Genomic DNA, 18,053 nt, shown 5'->3' on the forward strand with positions numbered 1-18,053 from the left:
CTTCCAAATTCTGCAAGTGATATACTTAAATATTTTTAAAAATTCCACACATTATAAAGAAAAACAATAGTAACGTTTGTATTACAAAATCAATTTTACATGAATGAAATAAAAAAACCCACGAAAAGCATGTACAACATGCAGAAATCTACAGTCTTCCCAGAAATTAAAAGGAAAAAAAAACATTAAATCTGAAATAATCAATTTATTTCAGCTATTTAGGATTAAATTCAAGCTCCTTTTCTGAACACACTATAGGATTCTCCCCAGGCATCTCTCAGAAACGTAGCTTTTGCCTGGATCTTTTGTTGGGGATGCCAGAGGAGCACATCTGCAGCAAGCGGAGCGCTGGGCTTTCCCAACTGCAATCTTATGTGTGAGATTTGCTGCAAGCCAGCAAGTTACAGAGCTGGTATTCTGCCTCTGAAGGAATGTACTGTTTACCTTGGACTGGATGATGGCTTTTAAGGTACCTGAACACAAACAAGTTACTATGAGCTGAGCTATGGAGTGAATTTACAGGAAGTCAGTTAATATACAGTAACTGATTGTGCACATGCTTGCAGCCTGTCTTTGCAGGCATGAGTAAGCTGTTTTGGGCCCAGAGCACACTGATCCAGGGTAGTACCTGCAAAGGTTTTGTTCTTTTCTTTATGATTTTTTTTCATGTCTTCACAATATATTTTGGACCCTGGCTGGCAGAGTTAACTCAGCATTCCATGTACGAGAAAACACACAAACCCAAGAAAACACCCTCCAAAGGCAGAAGTTAGTAGCTGTTATGGATCTACATAGTAACTGGCATGGTAAACTTCCAGCAAATTTTTCTTTAGCTAAATACACAGGGAACCTTCCATAATAAAAACCAAAGCCAGCCATAACGACCCCAGATGAGATTATTATTACTATTTCAGACAAGATTATCAACTGTATCAGTAGAGAGGATGAGAATGTGGAAGAGAAAGCGGGAATTATTAATAAAGTTAATTATACAAAAAATATGGTATGTGGCAATAATACCGACAGAAACAAGCAAGTGGATTGCTGAATTTAGATTCAAAATACTGAGGAGTTTCTGTAGTTTTCCAAATTTTAACTTAAAAAGTGAAACCAATTCCCTAATCTGTTAAATTTTTTCTAAAAACGCTTCTTTCTCCTTTAAGTTAGTCTGGTAAACAGGAAATTTCTGCTCCTTAGGTAACTGACTGATTTCCCCCTACCTGTTGAATAATCTTTGCTAACTTATTTCCTAGTTAAGTGATACTTTCTAGATACTTCTCAATATCTTCTTATCAACAGCAGAAGGGAAATACTATGGTCAGTAATGTATTTTCTTAAAGAACTACAAAAACTCCAAACCCGCAAACCCCGACCTCCAAAAAGTACATATGCTTGACAGCAGTTATTAGCAAGCAAACAACCATCATTATTATACAAATTTAATGAGATGCACTGTAATTTAATTTATCACTAAATTAGCAATCAATATATTCTTAACAGTCCTTTCCTTAAGCCACATCAGAGGGCATTAAAGCATCATTCTGTTTTTTTAAAATAAAGACCTGTGCACAAGATTTTTTTAGACTAGTTATAGACTTCTTTTTTTTTCCAGAGAATATTACTGAAAATTAGCATGGTCATATTTGTTATTTACAGTGGTTTGAACACTGCATCACTATGGATTACTAGAAAAAAATGCTCATTTTTAGAATGTAAGCCCACTTTCAAATATGCATTTCCTTAGTAATATTTGGTCAGATGTATCAGCAATGGAGACAGACTCTGGCATAGAGAGACAGAGAGAGATGGAGAGAGAAGGGAAGAGAGAAAATGAATTAAGTGGTGAGCAATGCATACAACATACACTTTGGTCTGGTGCTAAAACCAAGTCAAAACCCACAATGCAAGTATGTCCTGGTATGAGACAAGAACTGGGTTGCATCAGATTGGCAATTATTCAAACCAAAGAACGGAGAGCTATTTTAAAAAACAATATTAGTTTCTAAAGTGCACCCCACCGAGGAAGAATTTTTGTGTTGGATGAGTAATGGAATTTGGAGCATTCCATATCCTAAAATCTGACAAATAACACAGAGCTGGATTCAGAGGACATTGCTCATTTCTTCATGAGACTCGATTTTAAGAAGTTTTGACAGGCCCCAGAGTTGCTTTTATATGAAGTTTTTTTCACTTATGCAGGAGAAGAATCTGATCAACTGTTATCTCGAGACTTGTTGAAACAGCTTGGTCGGTTATTCCAGGCAGACCAGGATGAACTGAGTTGCTGCACAGCTGCCTTCACCCAGTCACAGGGCTATTATTTCACAGTTGCAGACATCTGTTTCAAGCAGACACAGCAGATAGAGAGGAAGGCAGCAACACAAGAACGTTCAACAGGAGAGATGTTGGCAGGGTTTTACTGTCTCTATGTTCTTTCCTCAAAATACCAGATCAATTCAGTGTCAAAAAAGACTGCTGAACTAAATTTTTCCAGATCATAAATATAAAAAATAAAGGATAGATTCCTTAGGAACCCACGTTTGTACTTTTAATTATTTTCTTTTCTAAAACCAAGTAAAAAGCCAGACACATTTTCATAAACTACAAAGGTAATACAGCAGGCAGGAGTCACTCTGATCACATTGGGGATAATTCCTTTGTAAAATCCATGAATTCCTTCTTTCCTTTAAAGACAAAGAAAAAACATTTGGTTTTAATTCATGTCTTTTAAGAGAAACCAGACATAAAACAAAGTTTCTTCTCGAACTCCCATTGAGAGAGGTGCTTCAGGTTAGAAATAACAATTTCAGACAGTGTTTAAAGTTTATAAAATATTAACCAATCTTTATTTTTTCTGAACATATTCTGGAGATCAGCTATCTAGCCTAGGACATGGGTGTTGTTTTGTGGGGGTTTTTTTGTATTATCTAAGTAGAAGGCAATTTACTATCTTTCTTCATGCCACAAGAACTGGTTAAAATAAGTTAAAATTTCTGCAGCCTGTACCAAAACCCCCTTAACATATTATATCTCACTGAAGCCAGCAGGACTGAAAGGCTTGCTGGTTTTGGGTCATGTAAGAACAAGTGAGCTCAGAGTCAACACAATTAAGGAAAGTCAGCATTTATTTTTTGAGAATTTAAGCACCTTCTCCAGAACTCTGATTCTACTGGCCGATAAACTAGAATCTAACTTGTCCCAATGTGAATCAGTGTTCGTGTTAGGGCTGTTAGGAAGTTTCAAAGATATTTAATAATATTTTCAGGCTTCACAGAAGCCTAGAACAACTGGAATGATGACTACAGTTAAGACAGATCCTGGAAAGTGCTTGGGTGTGGTTTACACTACCCTTCCTAGGGCTATAGGTTGCATTTGTTTCATCATGAGCACAGCAGTGGCCCCAGAATGGCTGTATTACACTTCATCAGAACTAAAAAGCCTTCCTACGGACTGCAGCCCTGAGGGGTACAGTGCTGAGATATCAGAGCTATTTTTGCTCTGAACTGCCTTCAGCTGAAATGGTCATATTGCCTCTGAGTCAGGGGTGCTCCTGAACAACACAGCCTCAGTCACTCATTCAGCTGGCACCTCTCCATACCCCAGGACTTCATTCCCGCCTGTCCAGCAATATGCTGCAACCCAGAACTGTCCAAAGCAAGATGGATACTGGTTGCACACTGTAGAGGTGGCCAACCTCAGCTACTACAGAAGTCTGTGTGAAAACTCTCACAGGCACTGTGGAGCTGAGGGAAGGTTTGTTAGAAGATATGAACAGGTGTGACGTCACAGTTCTTTAAAGGTCCTACAAGCTGGGACAAAGTACAAATGCAGTCAGCCCCCAGGGTAACCCAGGGACATCAGTATAAACAGCTCTGGCTAGCTCACTTCACCTTGCCAGGAATCTGGATTAGCCACAACTAAGGCTCCACAAGGCTTCCACACAAGGCTCCTGTCCTGTGTGATAAGCTGAAGCAGTTCAAGTGAGACTTCATTGTTTAGGAGCCCCGCATCAGCCAAGTCAATATTATTTTTTAACCTGTAAGTGAAATTTGCTGGTAAAGAGAGAAGGGAGACAGGATAAACAGAAATGTGCAGGCTGGCATTGACCCCCTCCTATCTCCTCCTTTGTCCTCAGCTTACAGCTATTAGTGGCATCTTGCACAAGATAACTTTGTACAGATAACATTTTGTGTGCTCTGAACTGCCCTGGTTTTGCAAGTCAGCACAGAAGCCAGTAAAGAAAGTTCTGATTCTGCAAGAGTCACTTTCTGTGATATACACTTTTAATTCTGCATGCCTACCTCCATGTCCTGCGGATCACATCAAACACACCAGAATATGTGTTATGCTGATCTTGAAGACGAGCTCGCACAACTTGGTAGGGGTATGTTGCTGACACAGCAAATATTTTGGATACGGCTGCCATCATTATGTATTCCACAGTGTTCTAGAAGCAACAAAAATCACTGGGTTTGCCTTAAGTGTGGTTTAAATTAGCCCATTTCCCCAAATCTTATTTGATTTTTAAAAGGTGAACTTAACAATAATCTAGATTTTCCCCCTAATAATACACATATTAAAAAAAATGGCAATGTTTATTATATGCAGTACTACAAGTAATTGATTGTAAAACGTGTTCTGCTCTTTCATTCCTATCAAAGGAAGCACTTCTTCCAAAGTAACTACCTTTGCCCAACTTGCACCTGACCAGTTTTCCAGGGTTTAGTATCACCATCTGTGGTTCCACAAAATAAGACAAAAAACATTCCTTCCTCTAAAATTCTCAAAACATTTGCCAAAATAAGAAATTGATTTCCAAAAGTAGCGCTAACCAGTTGCTTGTTCTTAAAAAGTAAATAAGTATTATTTCCTTCTATATATTCTACATTCCAGTTAATGTATTAATACTTTGCACATTTGGCTGCCCTATAACCTAGACAAATTGAATAAATTTCTATTTATTCATATGCCACAACACATTTTTATTCTCAATCATACCAATTTTGTATCTGATACTCTGTTTCTGTACTTGTTGTATCTCTCTTTCAAATCCTCATATGCCATGAACTGAAGTGCTCCATGTGAAGTTCCAAACAGACCAGGCACAAACCCCTAAAAAAGGAATAAAACAAGGTTAAAGGGTAATGCATAAAAACTGTACAACTTGACCGAGCACAGCTTAACACACATCACATGTCCTCCCTGTGCAGCGTGATCAGAGCCGACTCTGGGCTGGTATTCCTAATGGCTGGCATCACACAAACACGTAAAAATGTCACTTTTCTCCAAATGACATACAGGCTAAAGACACCTACTGAGTCACCAAGATAAAACAAGTGGCCCAGGACCTCCACCTCACAGAGCACAAGCTGGTAACACAGATAAGGATTGCCAGAACACAAATCAAGCTGCAGTCTTGCAAGGGTGCTGCTCACTGCCTGCTCCTTTCCAGAAACTGGCACTAAGGGGTTTAATTCCCACCTGAAACTGGTAAGGCAATGAGAGGTGCTGGCATCTCAGTGAGAAGGGCCACAGGGGGTAGAGGTACAAAAAAATTACTGTGATCAAGCCCTGGAAATACATATGTGTTTGCATGTATGTGTCTCTACATAAATATCTACGATATATATACATTTCTATATTAAAAGTGTGGGTCTATATAGAATCATAGAATCATTTAGTTTGGAAAAGACCTTTAAGATTATGAAGTCCAACCAAAAACCTAACACTGCCATGTCCACCACTCACCCACGTCCCGGTGGGAGAAGAAGGAGAGCGAGCCACTCCAGCACTGTCTTTCTTACACACACAAACACAGAAACACACACACAGGAAAGTTGAAGGGCACAGATGAAAAGCTAACTCATACAAGGACTTACAGGTGATTTACATCAAAGAATTAAATCTAAGATTCAGATCAGTTTGAGTGCATTCCTCATCATGCTATGAGCTTATTTCAAGGAAGCCCAGCAGAAGAGCCCAAAGATGTGACAAAGCAGTTTGGGAAAATGTTCCCCATTTGTAAGAGGCAGTATTGGATAGTAAGAGTGTAATATGGAAATACACATCAACCTTTTCTTTCAAAGAAAGTTGAAATGAAAGGGGAAAACAAGTATTTTCTGAAGTGTCTCCAAAAGAAAGAAAAGACAGGAGTTCCCTCAGGAACAGAACTACCTCAGTTAAAATGAGCTGCCAGCTGCACGGGTTCCAAAAAGCGCTAATTCTCTTTTTGAAGTGTTGGTCACTTACACTGAAAAAATACAAATAAGTGGGGGATTAATCATCTTGTCCAGAATTACTTAAGGGAGCCAAAAACTTGCTGAAAACTGTTACAAAGGTACAAATATAATGGATTTAGTGATGCAAATGTGGGTAAAAGGACTCAAAGAACTAAAGTTTCAAAAAAAAATATTGATATTGAACAGTTTTATCTGATTTCCTATGATTCATTCAGGCAAGAACAGGGAATTAAAAAAATGTGTCCAGACTCAAAACTGTGTGTTAGACTAAGTGGGAAGCCCAGAATGTTGAATAAAGACAATATACTATTAAAAGCCTGAAGAAGAAGAAAAAGAGAAAGGAACCTGGTAGGAGTCCACTGAAATAGTGTTAACAGGACAAAATGATAAACTTCTAAATTGCAGAAAATCCAAAACAACTAAAACTACAGCAGGTATAAAAATTGCACAGAGCTTCTATCACTTCAGAGATCAGCTCTCTTCATGCTATAGAGTTTTAAAGTTCTTGATATTACAGCCATTCAGGAAGTGATTTTTTAGAATTTCTTTGATCAATAAGGATAAATTTCTTCTCACAGCAGAAAATAATGGTCATGAACTCATCATCAGTGACCGTGAACTGATGAAATGCATTAAGGGATTGTGAAAGTCCCTGAAAAAACACTTCCCCAAACATGGTAACAAGTGGAATTAAGCCCCATATCTGTATTTTGCCAACTGTGAGCGTAACCATAGGCTTGAAGCCAAAGGGCTGCAATAGAAGGAAATGGACAACTTTGGTTTTCACAAAACCTGTAGCAGAAACAAAAATAAACCAGTATTATAAAATCAGAAAGAGAAAAGAAAAAACAAAATTATAAAAAATATCAAAGAAAAAATATCTGGGTCAGGACAACAAGGAATGGTATGAAACTTATGGACAGTGACAGCAGGGAAAATCTTCATAAATATTTATCTGTGATGAGACAATAAAGCTGTTTTTTAAAAGACAGTGGAAGTAATTGCTCTCCACTTGGAAAAAATCAGAACGATGTATTTATATCATAGGAGAATGAGATAATACTTTCCCCACCAACAGAGGAAGAATGTTAAACAATGTTTAAGAGTGCTAAACTCTAAAATTTAAGCCAGCAGATTTGGATAACTTGCTCCCAAGAGTCCTAAAGCATCTATTGATGATAAATGAGTGCCGGCACGCTCTGTCTTGTGCTGATGAGGAAAGCTTCCAAAGACTGAGGGACTTTTAACACCAGGCCAATATTAAAAAATGCAAGAAGGGAGTGAGGTAAACTGTCAGCCAAAATGTCTCAGTAAAACAAGAGCTGATCCAGGCTTCTATTGATCATACATAACAACGTGTTCTTATGGAACATATTTCAAAGCAAAACTGTTTCTTCATGGTACTGAAATATCTTGGCTGAGCAAGTTTTTGAAACATGTTCCTATTCAGTTTTTTTATTTTCAGAATAACTTAATACAGAATTCTTTCTTGCCACAAAATTTGATAGAATTTGGTATTTACTTTTCATCTATGTGAAAATCAATTTTAAAATAATTTCACTTCATGTACTCCTTTGTATTTTTTACTTTAATATTCAAAATTATATCCTTAGAAGATTTTTGCCATGCAGGTTGAAAAGATCAATGGTTTCTTAAAGAAATCCTTTTTGAATTCTCTTTTGGGGGATTAGAACAATAGACAGAATATATAATTAGAAATTAAAATGGTAAAGCATATAATCCTGAATAGCAGACAGTGTGAATAAAAAAAGTATTTTAAAGTTCACTTAAAGAGTTGTAAGTGCTGAAGATCTAGGACAAGAGGAAATTGTCCCATTGGTTATTATTTCAAAGGTCATCCACCCCCAATGAAAAGAAACATAGGCAAATGTATAAAGTAGAAAGCCTATGTTACTTATTAAGGTAGGGAACAAGGTTCATTTGGTGATGTTGGTACTCACATCACTGCCTGAAGTGTTTGAGAGCACTCAAGCCAAAGCAGCAGCTGAGGTCACTTGGTCTGTTCAGCCTGGGCAAGAGGAGACTGAGGGGAGACCTCACTGCAGTTACAACTTCCTCATGAGTGGAAGAGGAGGGGCAGGCACTGATCTCTTCTCTGTGGTGACCAGTGACAGGACCTGAGGAAGGACCTGAAGCTGTCTCAGGGGAGGTTTAGGTTGGTTATTAGAAAAAGGTTCTTCAAAGGTTCTTCACCCTTTTTCTGGGTGGCTAGGCACTGGAACAGGCTCCCCAGGGAAGTGGTCACAGCATCAAGCCTGAAAGAGTTCAAGGAGTGTCTGAACTACACCCTCAGGCACACGGTGTGACTCTTGGGGATGGTCCTGTGCAGGGTCAGGAACTGGACTTCATGATGCTTGTGGGTCCCTTCCAATTTGGCATATTCTGTAATTCAGAATGCAGCAAATTCCCTTTGCAGTCTGCTTAGTGTTGTCTTCATTTGGGTTCTCAGTGTGCAAAAGACCTGCAGTATCAAACTGCCCTACTCTGGCAACTTGTGCAGAAAGACACTGGAGTATGCCACTATCTGTCTATGGAGCTTGATTCCTTCATGGTGAAAAATGATACCATCTTTTATATTAAAGTTACTTATGGTTATGTCTCTCCGTAGAACCTGTAACTAAATTTAAAGTCGAGATGGTCAAATCTCAATGAATTTTGCTGAGTACAATTACAAAGATGTAAAAAGTCACTTAGCTTACAAATTTCATATTTGCAAGAAGAAAAATAGCATAAGCAAAAGTATAGCAAAATAAAGAGGTCTAAGTGCCTTAGACGTTAAAGGACTGGAAAAAATACTTTACCTTCAGAGCATAGAATCCTGCCTATCAAAGGTGAAATGACAACACAGAAGTGTCCAAATATATTGCACTTGCTAACAAGCACACATTACTGCTAGGATTTTTTTTTGTTCTGTTAATGAATACTGCATTAATATTCTCAGTCATGATGACTCTGGATTTTACTTTAATATCCTTAAATTTTCTGCACTTCCTGTATATTTTATTGTTGTCTATTAAGAATTGCTCTATTTCCAGTTGCTGCTAAAAGAGAATGAAACTTAAAATACATATACAGAAGTACTGAGATCAGGAAGAATGTTTGACTTTTGGTTGATGTTTTAGCAGTCAGGAACTCCAGACTATACATCTAACAGTTTCCCAAGAGCTCAGAGATATTTTATATTTTTCAATTCCTTCCATCTTACAATTGGTCTCTCCCGCCTTATGCTTGAAAAGAACAAGACAGCACTCATAACATGAAGATGGTTGCATGACATTCAACTTCATGCCAAAGTAATTTTTAGAGCTCAGATGTCCAACAAATCCACAGGTCTGTTCAAATTACATAACCCCAAAGTGATTTTTAATTCAGCCTGGTGTGCAGCACAGGCAGCTCTGTCCACAGTCACCTGGGGGATGGAGGCCATAGGACAAAGCCTAATGGATGAAGGGTGTGGAAGATCACAGACTGGATGATTACTGGGATAATCAGCGAAGGAAAGACTCCTGCCTTTTCAAAACCTGGCCAAGTGCAAGAAAAACAACTTACCGAGGAACACAGATTCAGAAGAACAATAGTTCAATGAATGACCAATAACCAGAAGAGGTATTAAAGACAGCTTTGATCCCTGCTAAAAAGATTGATGTATCTTGACATTACTTGCCTTGTGCCTCAAAGGACTAAAGGATTTGCTCCAACCAGTAACAGCAACTGCACAATAGAGAGCAAGATATGGACTTGCTCAGACAGAAATACCATTCTTTAGAAGACTAATCTCCATCAGAAAGCAACTCTTTCCAGATTTTATTTCCAACTTTCGTTGGCACTATCTGAGACCCCCTTATTTGCAATAATTCGCTGAAATTAAGATTATGAGAAAAAAGAAGACGTGTGTGTACTACAAAAACTTCAGCTGTCCAATTTCAAACAGAGCAAGAAAGAGAAAAGTAGAAAATGAAGGGAGGCTAAAGTATGGACAAGCCAAAGAGCCAAGTAAAGATGTGCCTTTTTCCCCAGTATAGACAAGGTTCAGAGAGTCCTCACATTAAATGAAAGTTGCTCAGTGTACATACTTATGTAAGTCACTCAAGACCTATCTAGGTCACCTTCTTTGCAGATTTAAGCGAGTAATTTGCTCTTTCAAAGGAAGTATCTGGTTTAGTTCCTCATTTTCAGATTAACACTACAAAGAAGTGTCTAATGCCAAAGGCAACACATGTTACATGCACGAATAATCTGAAAAGAAGGGTGGAAGGACATCTTAAACCCTAACAGATTCAAGAAATTAGAACTTATCTACATGGAACAGAGCAGACATCCAGGCAAGCAAATCAGAAATCCTGACAATTTCAATTTAGGAATAAGTAGGGTGCCTTGTTCCTGGTGTCAGAATTTGGCATCTGTTGCCACGAAGCATACTAGTCTTTCAGCATAGGAAAGATTATATTTTTCACTGAAAATAAAAGAAGATGGTGTCCTTTAACCAGGGCAATTTGCAAGAGATAGTGGTCTTGTTCTCCATCCCTAGGAGTGTTCAAGGCCAAGTTGGATGGGGCTCTGAGAAACCTGATCTAGTGAAAGGTGTCCCTGCCCCCCACAGGGGTGTTGAAAATAGACCATCTTTAAGGTCCCTTCCAACCCAAGCCATTCTATGATTCTATGATTCTATAGCATTACTTGCAGGAGAAGAGCCAGACTGAACTAAAATAGGTTTCTTCGCAACTTCCAGGCACTGATGAATGAATCTTGATGTCATGACCTGAAGGAAGGAGGAGGCAAAAAGTCCAAATCCAGTTGCCATCTGTTTCCCTAAATTAAAGGGAACAAAACCCCCACACATATGCACACCATATTTAGAAGTCTTCAAATTTTATGCATCTAAAGATGACAGATTACAGACGTCAATAACTAGAGGGCAAATAAGCAGTTGTGAAACCATCCATTGCGGAAGAAAAAATTAGCAAGTACTTTAGTCATATGTTACCTTCCATAAGATGTCAGAAAGACAAAGATAAGGGATGAAATGGAAGAAAGTACTAGCAGCAAGATAGATTACACTATTGCTGCCCTGCTTATCCACATTCTAATTATAGGAAAACTCAAAAAAATTTCAAAGCAGTTTACTCTCTATCACCCAATAGAAGATGGCTTAGTCATAAAGCTTACACTGTATTATTCAGGATTTCCTCTGTCCTCTATCGCAACAGTGTAATAGCTTTTCTTCTGATTAAGCTTTTTTGCTGCAGTTCTCCAGTGGGAATAACTCACCGAATAAAAGTAAGTGAACTATGACAAAAAATTACTTGCCCCCCCCCCCCCCGCTTTTTTTTTTTTTGTCTCACCATGCTACTGAGTGGCAGCAGCCAATTCCGGAATTTTTCTTAGATTTTGTTACCTTATACAAGCCACGAATGCCCTCTGTCTTGTATATCTTTACAAGAGCATCAACCATCCCTCTGTACTGCCGCTTTGATGGATCAACACCAGCGTTGTATTGTAGCACCAGTCGTGTCTTCGTTACCCATACTGGGTTTGTAATGCAGAGTGTCATGGCTCCTGAGAACAGATGCAAGTCAGACTGATTGTTATGCCAACTCCAAAGCTTGTCCCAGTTTGTTCAGTCCAATGTAACACAGGCTTTTACGAAGACAAAACTACTTACCCTACAAGAATACTCATATTACTTTAAACAGACAAAGTTTATACCCTCCATTTCCCACCCCCTCTTCCTTCGAAGCTCACAATAAAATCCAACCCACTCCTGCTGGGAGTACATCCGCAGAGCACACGGTTCATATTCCTAGTATAGCCCCCTTTTTTGCCTCACCTTTCCACAGTTAGTAGCATAATTGCAGTAGATAGGAAATGTAAATAATTTCTTAATGTAATCCTGATTATCAAAGTTATTCTTCAGGTATACAATTGCTCAAAATTTAATGGACACCTCAGTCATGAGAAATTTGCTTAATCATACTGACAAGTTAATACAAGCAACCTGTTACAGCTTTACAAGTTATTGAAAATAAAGTTGTAAAAGAACCCATTACTATTTTTCACATTAAACAATATGCCTTACATTTCAACATTAAATGAATGCTCCAACATCCTCATAAAGTCTTCTCAACTGACTAGATTAAATAGAGCACAGAAGCATGTACAAGAACATATGTTAGAAAAAAACATATTAAAAGTCTTGCTGATAGAATAAATTTTATTTCAGATCTTCAGTTTCCAAGAAAACTTGGACCACAGATCAAGATTTTAAAAGACCAGTGACCAATTCATTTTTTCTACTAACTTAATTGGGACAAGTGTTCTTTAATATCTTCATTAATGACATAGACAAAGGCATAAAGTGCACCCTCAGCAAATTTATCAATGAGACCAAGCTGAGTGGTGCAGATGACACATCTGAAGGATGGGATGCCATTCAGAGGGACCTGGAGAAGCCTAAGAAGTGAGCCCATGGGAATCTCATGAGGTTTAACAAGATCAAGTACAAGGTGCTGCACTTGGGTCAGGGCAATGCCCAATATCAATACAGGCTGGGGGATGAACAGATCAAGAGCAGCCCTGATGAGAAGGACTTGGAGGTGCTGGTGGATGAGGAGCTGGACATGAGCCAACAATGTGCATTTGCAGCCCAGAAAGCCAGACATATCCTGGGCTGCAACAAAAGCAATGTGGGCAGCAGGTTGAGGGAGGTGATTCTGCCCCTCTACTCCACTCTGGTGAGACCCCACCTGGAGTGCTGCATCCAGCTCTGGAGTCCTCAGCACAGGAAAGACATTGACCTGTTGGAGCAAGTCCAGAGGAGGGCCACCAAGATGATTAAAGGGACGGAGCACCTCTCCTGTAAGGAAATGCTGAGAGAATTGGGATTGTTCAGACTGGCAAAAAGAAGGCTTCAGGGTGACCTACTTGTGGCCTTCCAGTACATGAAGGGAGCCTGCAAGAAAACTGGAGAGGGACTTCTTACAAGGGCAGGTAATATTAAGGCAAGGGTGGATGGCTTTAAACTGAGAGTTTAGATTAGATATTAGGTAGAAATTAGTCACTGTGAGTGTGGTGAGACACTGGAACAGGCTGCTTGGAGGAGCTGGGATGCCCTATCTGTGACAGTGTTAAAGGTCAGGCTGGATGGAGCTTTGAGCAGTGTGGTCTAGTGGAACGTGTCCCTGTCAGTGACAGGCAGTTGGAACTAGATTATTTTTAAGGTACCTTCCAACCCAAACCATTCTACGAGTCTGTGATTCAATAGGCCTTGTCTTTTTCAGGTCTAAGTGTTAAACATTTAACAAGTTAACAAGCTCATAGCAGCAGATCTACATAGTTATATTTGGGAACCCCATATGACACTAAATGCGGAAAACGCTGATGAACAATGAAAACAACGACAAAAGATGTTTTGACAACTTCTAATTCTGTGCAAAACTGAAGAGACCACAGTGATCCATCTTTTAATGTTAGCCTCATTATTTTATTTACAGACAATAAATGATTGCATTTGGGCTTGAACACTTACTTGCCACCTGTAAGCTGCACTAACACAGAAAGGCAGGTAGCAACATATGGAAAGGCTAGAAGTGAACATTAACCTTCTCTGAATTTAAACTCACCAGCCTCCGCAGCTGACACTAGGTGTTCGGTTGCACTGAGACTTTCCATCTTGCCTTCCTTCTTGTAAGCTTTGATGGCATTGTAACTGGACAAATATAAAATATAATTTGGTAAAGGTGAAAACAGATTTACATCATGAAAAAAACAACCCCAAAACAACAAAACGCCTCTCTCAAGATCATGGTGGCACACAGCCTTTGAGAAAAAAAATACCTAAACTATCTTTGTTGACTAGTTGATCTCCGAGCACTTAGCTCTTAAAGTGACCTATGGTAATACATATTTAAATTGTATTATTAAACTGTCAGTATCAAGGACTGCATCTTGAAATAGCTATTAAATCTCAAGAATTAACTTTTTAAAAGAACAAATTAGATAGCCTCCTTTTTATTGAGAGCAACACTGACAAGTATCTCTCTTCTAGCTCATAAATACACTGAGCTTTCTTCTCTTGCTCTAGTTTGCAGCCTTGTGGATTAAGAAATTGTCAACAGGAATCTACAGCAAAGCTTAAGGACTGAAGTACAACAATAACAGAGTCCAGAAAACTGACAAATGATGTTTCCATAGCCATACCAGCTAATTACTCTCTAGTATGCTTCAATTAATAAGAATCAGCAGTAAATCAGGTCACAGTTACAAAGTGAATAAAGCAGAATATTAAAAAATGAGCTTTATAAGCAAATCTCATCAACTGACAAAAACAATGAAAGAACTGTCATTAAAATGATTAAAAAAACAGTTAAACATTTAGTTTTAGTAGAAAATCTCATCATGTTCTCTAATTCTTAACACATCAGTTTAAGTTTTTGTTTTTCATGAGGTTTTAAACACAGTGCATTGGCACTTTTAGAGAATTTTCATGAATAGTATCACCATTCTTTAAGTATTTTCCCATCAACATTCCCACTGTACCTGACAAAGGAACAAAGTCTCCTAAATTTGAAAACAGCAAACCATAATAAAGGGTAACAGACTTGGACTAACTAAGAGAATCACACGTTTGTAATTCACTTAGCACATTTTTATACCCCCCCCCAAAGAAGAAGCAGTATATCTGTATATCTGAACATTACATTGTGCAGGATATGACACATTTTACAGTTCTACTTACAAGAAAAAGTAAAGTCCCCAGGAAGCCCCTGCTCCCACCATGTTTGGAGTTACCCCTTGATATAAGCCTCGTAGTCCTTCATGCTTCCAGACAGTGGACATACAGTGGAAAATCCCATTGTATTTTGGCCTCAGCTCCAATCCATCACTTACTATGAAAGAAAGAAATTATACTGGAGAATAATTCACGAAACAAAGTTCAGCTGTGTCAAAGCCACCAGAGAAGTCCACAGCCTTCAAAACAAGCTGAACATGACCTAACTGATCACCTGTATTTTAAAAGTATTATTTCACAAGCAAGCAAGAGGTGGGGTTTACAGCTTCCCAAGTCTAGAGTTAAAGAACTTAAACAAAAAGCAGGGAAAAAGAAAATAAAAAAAAAAGAACTCTTTATCTCTGTAAGAAGAAATTTCCCATCAATCTGCACTGCTGTGCATTTTTGGTGAGCAGCAGCATCGACTTTTAAGTGTTGTGTGTCTTCTTTTTAGCATCCCTCCAATTCTGTACCATATTTCACATGATATGGGTGGGGTTCTTGACAATACATTTCTAAAAGGCATCCCAAATAACAATGCTTAAATTCAGTCTTTCTCTTTAAAATGTTCTATAAGGCAATGAGTTATGTCTTCCTGACGACTCCCAAGTCAGTTTTTATCAGAGTACTCAAAGTTTATTGCCATCAAAAATTCCTGTGCTCTTCTACTCTCATTGAATACATTTGCAAGGAAACACCAGATGCATACACTTCTCCCACCTAACAACCTAACAAGTGGTTGTCCAAATATTCAGAAAATATCACTGTCCAAAACAGATAAAACACACAAGTTTTTGTTTGACAGATTTCATGTAGAACATGGATGTCCACACAACTTACAGCGGTAGCTACTATTGCTCCTACTATAACAGCAGGGGTGCAGGCTCGATGCTGGTGATAGAGGAGGTACGGTGCATGGTGAGATGACAAGGGGTAACAGACAAGGAATTCTGACCAAAATTCTTTATCCAGCAGAGTGGCCAAATACTTATACAAGATGCCTGAAGAACACCTTCGGAGCCATTCAAAAAACTCTCAGACAGGACTCCACCAACTGATCTAAGCAGACCGTATCTGAGTAAGGGATGAACTCCACAGATCTCTTCTGGCCTAAATTACTATGAGCCAACATAGCAGCAGCCTTCATTCTTAATATAGACATAAGACTAGACTGCAATTGTACTGAAAATTCATCTTAAAGTTTTACAATCAATGTAGGTTTTGAGTTCCCATCAAGATTAAATCCGGTAAACAGTTTTCTGTTCAATGAGACATTTATTATTCACTTCCCTTGAATTTTGTTTACAGTCTGTATGCAGTGACAGATTTCACAAAATGCTCTTTGAGTGTATTGTGACAAGGCCTCAATACCTTGACAATCACACAAAACTAGAACAAAAATTAAAAATCTCTTTTCTCCCCCCTGAATAAGTGCTGCTACACCTTTCTCAAAGACATTTCTGAATTTTTTTACCAGGTTTGTAAACAAATTAAACAACGCGGGAAATCAGAGACTTGAATGCAAGTCTGTCAGTCAATGATGCTGCCAAGAATCTTCACAACATTCATTTCTAGTATCATCTCTTACTCCCTGGTTGAAGATAAAACATAGGAATTGTTATTTTCCACCCAAAAAAGCATGAGTGTAAGTGACCTCCTAATCCAAACCTGTGCTCAAAACAGATCTAATTAGATCTGGTTACTTAGGGACATGACCAGTTGACTCCTGAATGTTTCCAAGGCTGAAGGGATTACAGCTTTTCTGGGTAACCTTTTCCAGTATCTGACCACTCTCACAGTAAAATAAGTAACTGTAATTTTCCACATTCAACCTTGTGCCCGTTCTTTCTTGCCCTATAAACTATTCAGCTCCAAGAAGAATCTGGCTTTACCTTCTCTGAGTCCTCCAATCACATAGTCATAGACTACAATTATATCTCTCCTCAGCCTTTCCTTTTTGAGGCCAAACTGATCCTGTTCTCCTATGCCATGTGCTCCAGCCCCTTAACGTCTGGTGGCCTCCACTGGAATCACACCAGTATGTCACTGTCTTCCTTCCTTGTACTGGTGAGCCCGAAACTGGACACATATGCAAGGAACTGTTTAAATCCAACTTTATAAAAAGTCTGTTTGGAAATGTAACGCTGTAAATTTTGTAAAACCTCTCTGTTTGTTTTTGACATTCTAAAACACCCATGTCTCTAAGATAACAATCTAGAGATACAGCAAAATATTTCAACCTCCCTAAAAGAGAATATGATAAGTGGGGGATGTGTTTCTCACGCTAACAGAAAAATCAAGAGAAGCTGTCATATTCCCCTGTGAAAAAAACACAAACTAGTTAAGAGTTTTCTGCAAAACAGTACCACTACTGTTAACAACTCAGGTTATTACAAAACTACTGCTACACTTTGAAAATCCTTGACATAGAGGTGAACTTCGAACGAGGGCTTGGGACAAATCCGCCTGTTAAAAGCAGACAGCTCTCCCGTGTCCTCTGGCACCGGTGGTCACGAAAGGGAGGGAAGAGGCTGCGCAGCTCTCTGATCAGCCTGGGAACAGCTCCAGGCACACGGCACATTTTACAGTCCCTAGAAATGACACGAAGGGTGAGCTTTGGGATAGCGGGAAAGCGAACCGGAGACCGTTCCTTTCGGCTCACGGCCAGTTTATCCCCAGCCCTGGGGATGCCCCGCAAAGGGCTTTGGCAGAGAACAGCGGCGCGTCCCGAGCCGGGCACGGCGAGCGGGGGCACGTCCGTGCGCCCACAGCACGGCACGGCGGGGGGGTCGGGCGGTCCGGCCTCACCTGCGAAGCGGATCTTGACGAGGTCGAGCGGGTGCAGCGCCAGGGTGGCCAGGACGCCGCCGCTCATTCCCGCCGCCAGGTTCTCCAGCCGCACGTGCCGCAGCAGGGACGGCGCGCGCGGCTCCAGCGCTGGGGGCTCGCGCGCGGCGCACGCGGGACCCGTGGCGCCCATCACCGGCGGCGCGCGGGCAGGGGCGGGGCGGGGCGGGGGGCGGGGC

At 39.6% G+C, this 18,053-nt stretch overlaps 1 protein-coding gene across 1 annotated transcript; it reads right to left on the reverse strand.

Moving 5' to 3' along the window:
• Positions 1–917: 917 nt before the first annotated feature.
• Positions 918–18,015, reverse strand: SLC25A32 (solute carrier family 25 member 32). The gene is made up of 7 exons (XM_027883411.1): positions 17,836–18,015; positions 14,995–15,145; positions 13,880–13,965; positions 11,656–11,816; positions 4,999–5,112; positions 4,302–4,447; positions 918–2,684 (listed from the first exon to the last, which is right to left on the reverse strand). The coding sequence occupies exons 1-7, from the start codon at positions 18,005–18,007 to the stop codon at positions 2,549–2,551; spliced, it is 966 nt and encodes a 321-aa protein (XP_027739212.1). The 5' UTR covers positions 18,008–18,015; the 3' UTR covers positions 918–2,548.
• Between the last annotated feature and the right edge of the window lie 38 nt (positions 18,016–18,053).

Source organism: Empidonax traillii, unplaced genomic scaffold (genome assembly GCF_003031625.1).
Source record: "Empidonax traillii isolate 1590-97213 ecotype Southwest subspecies unplaced genomic scaffold, ASM303162v1 scaffold126:size1624879, whole genome shotgun sequence".
NCBI classification, from domain to species: domain Eukaryota; kingdom Metazoa; phylum Chordata; class Aves; order Passeriformes; family Tyrannidae; genus Empidonax; species Empidonax traillii.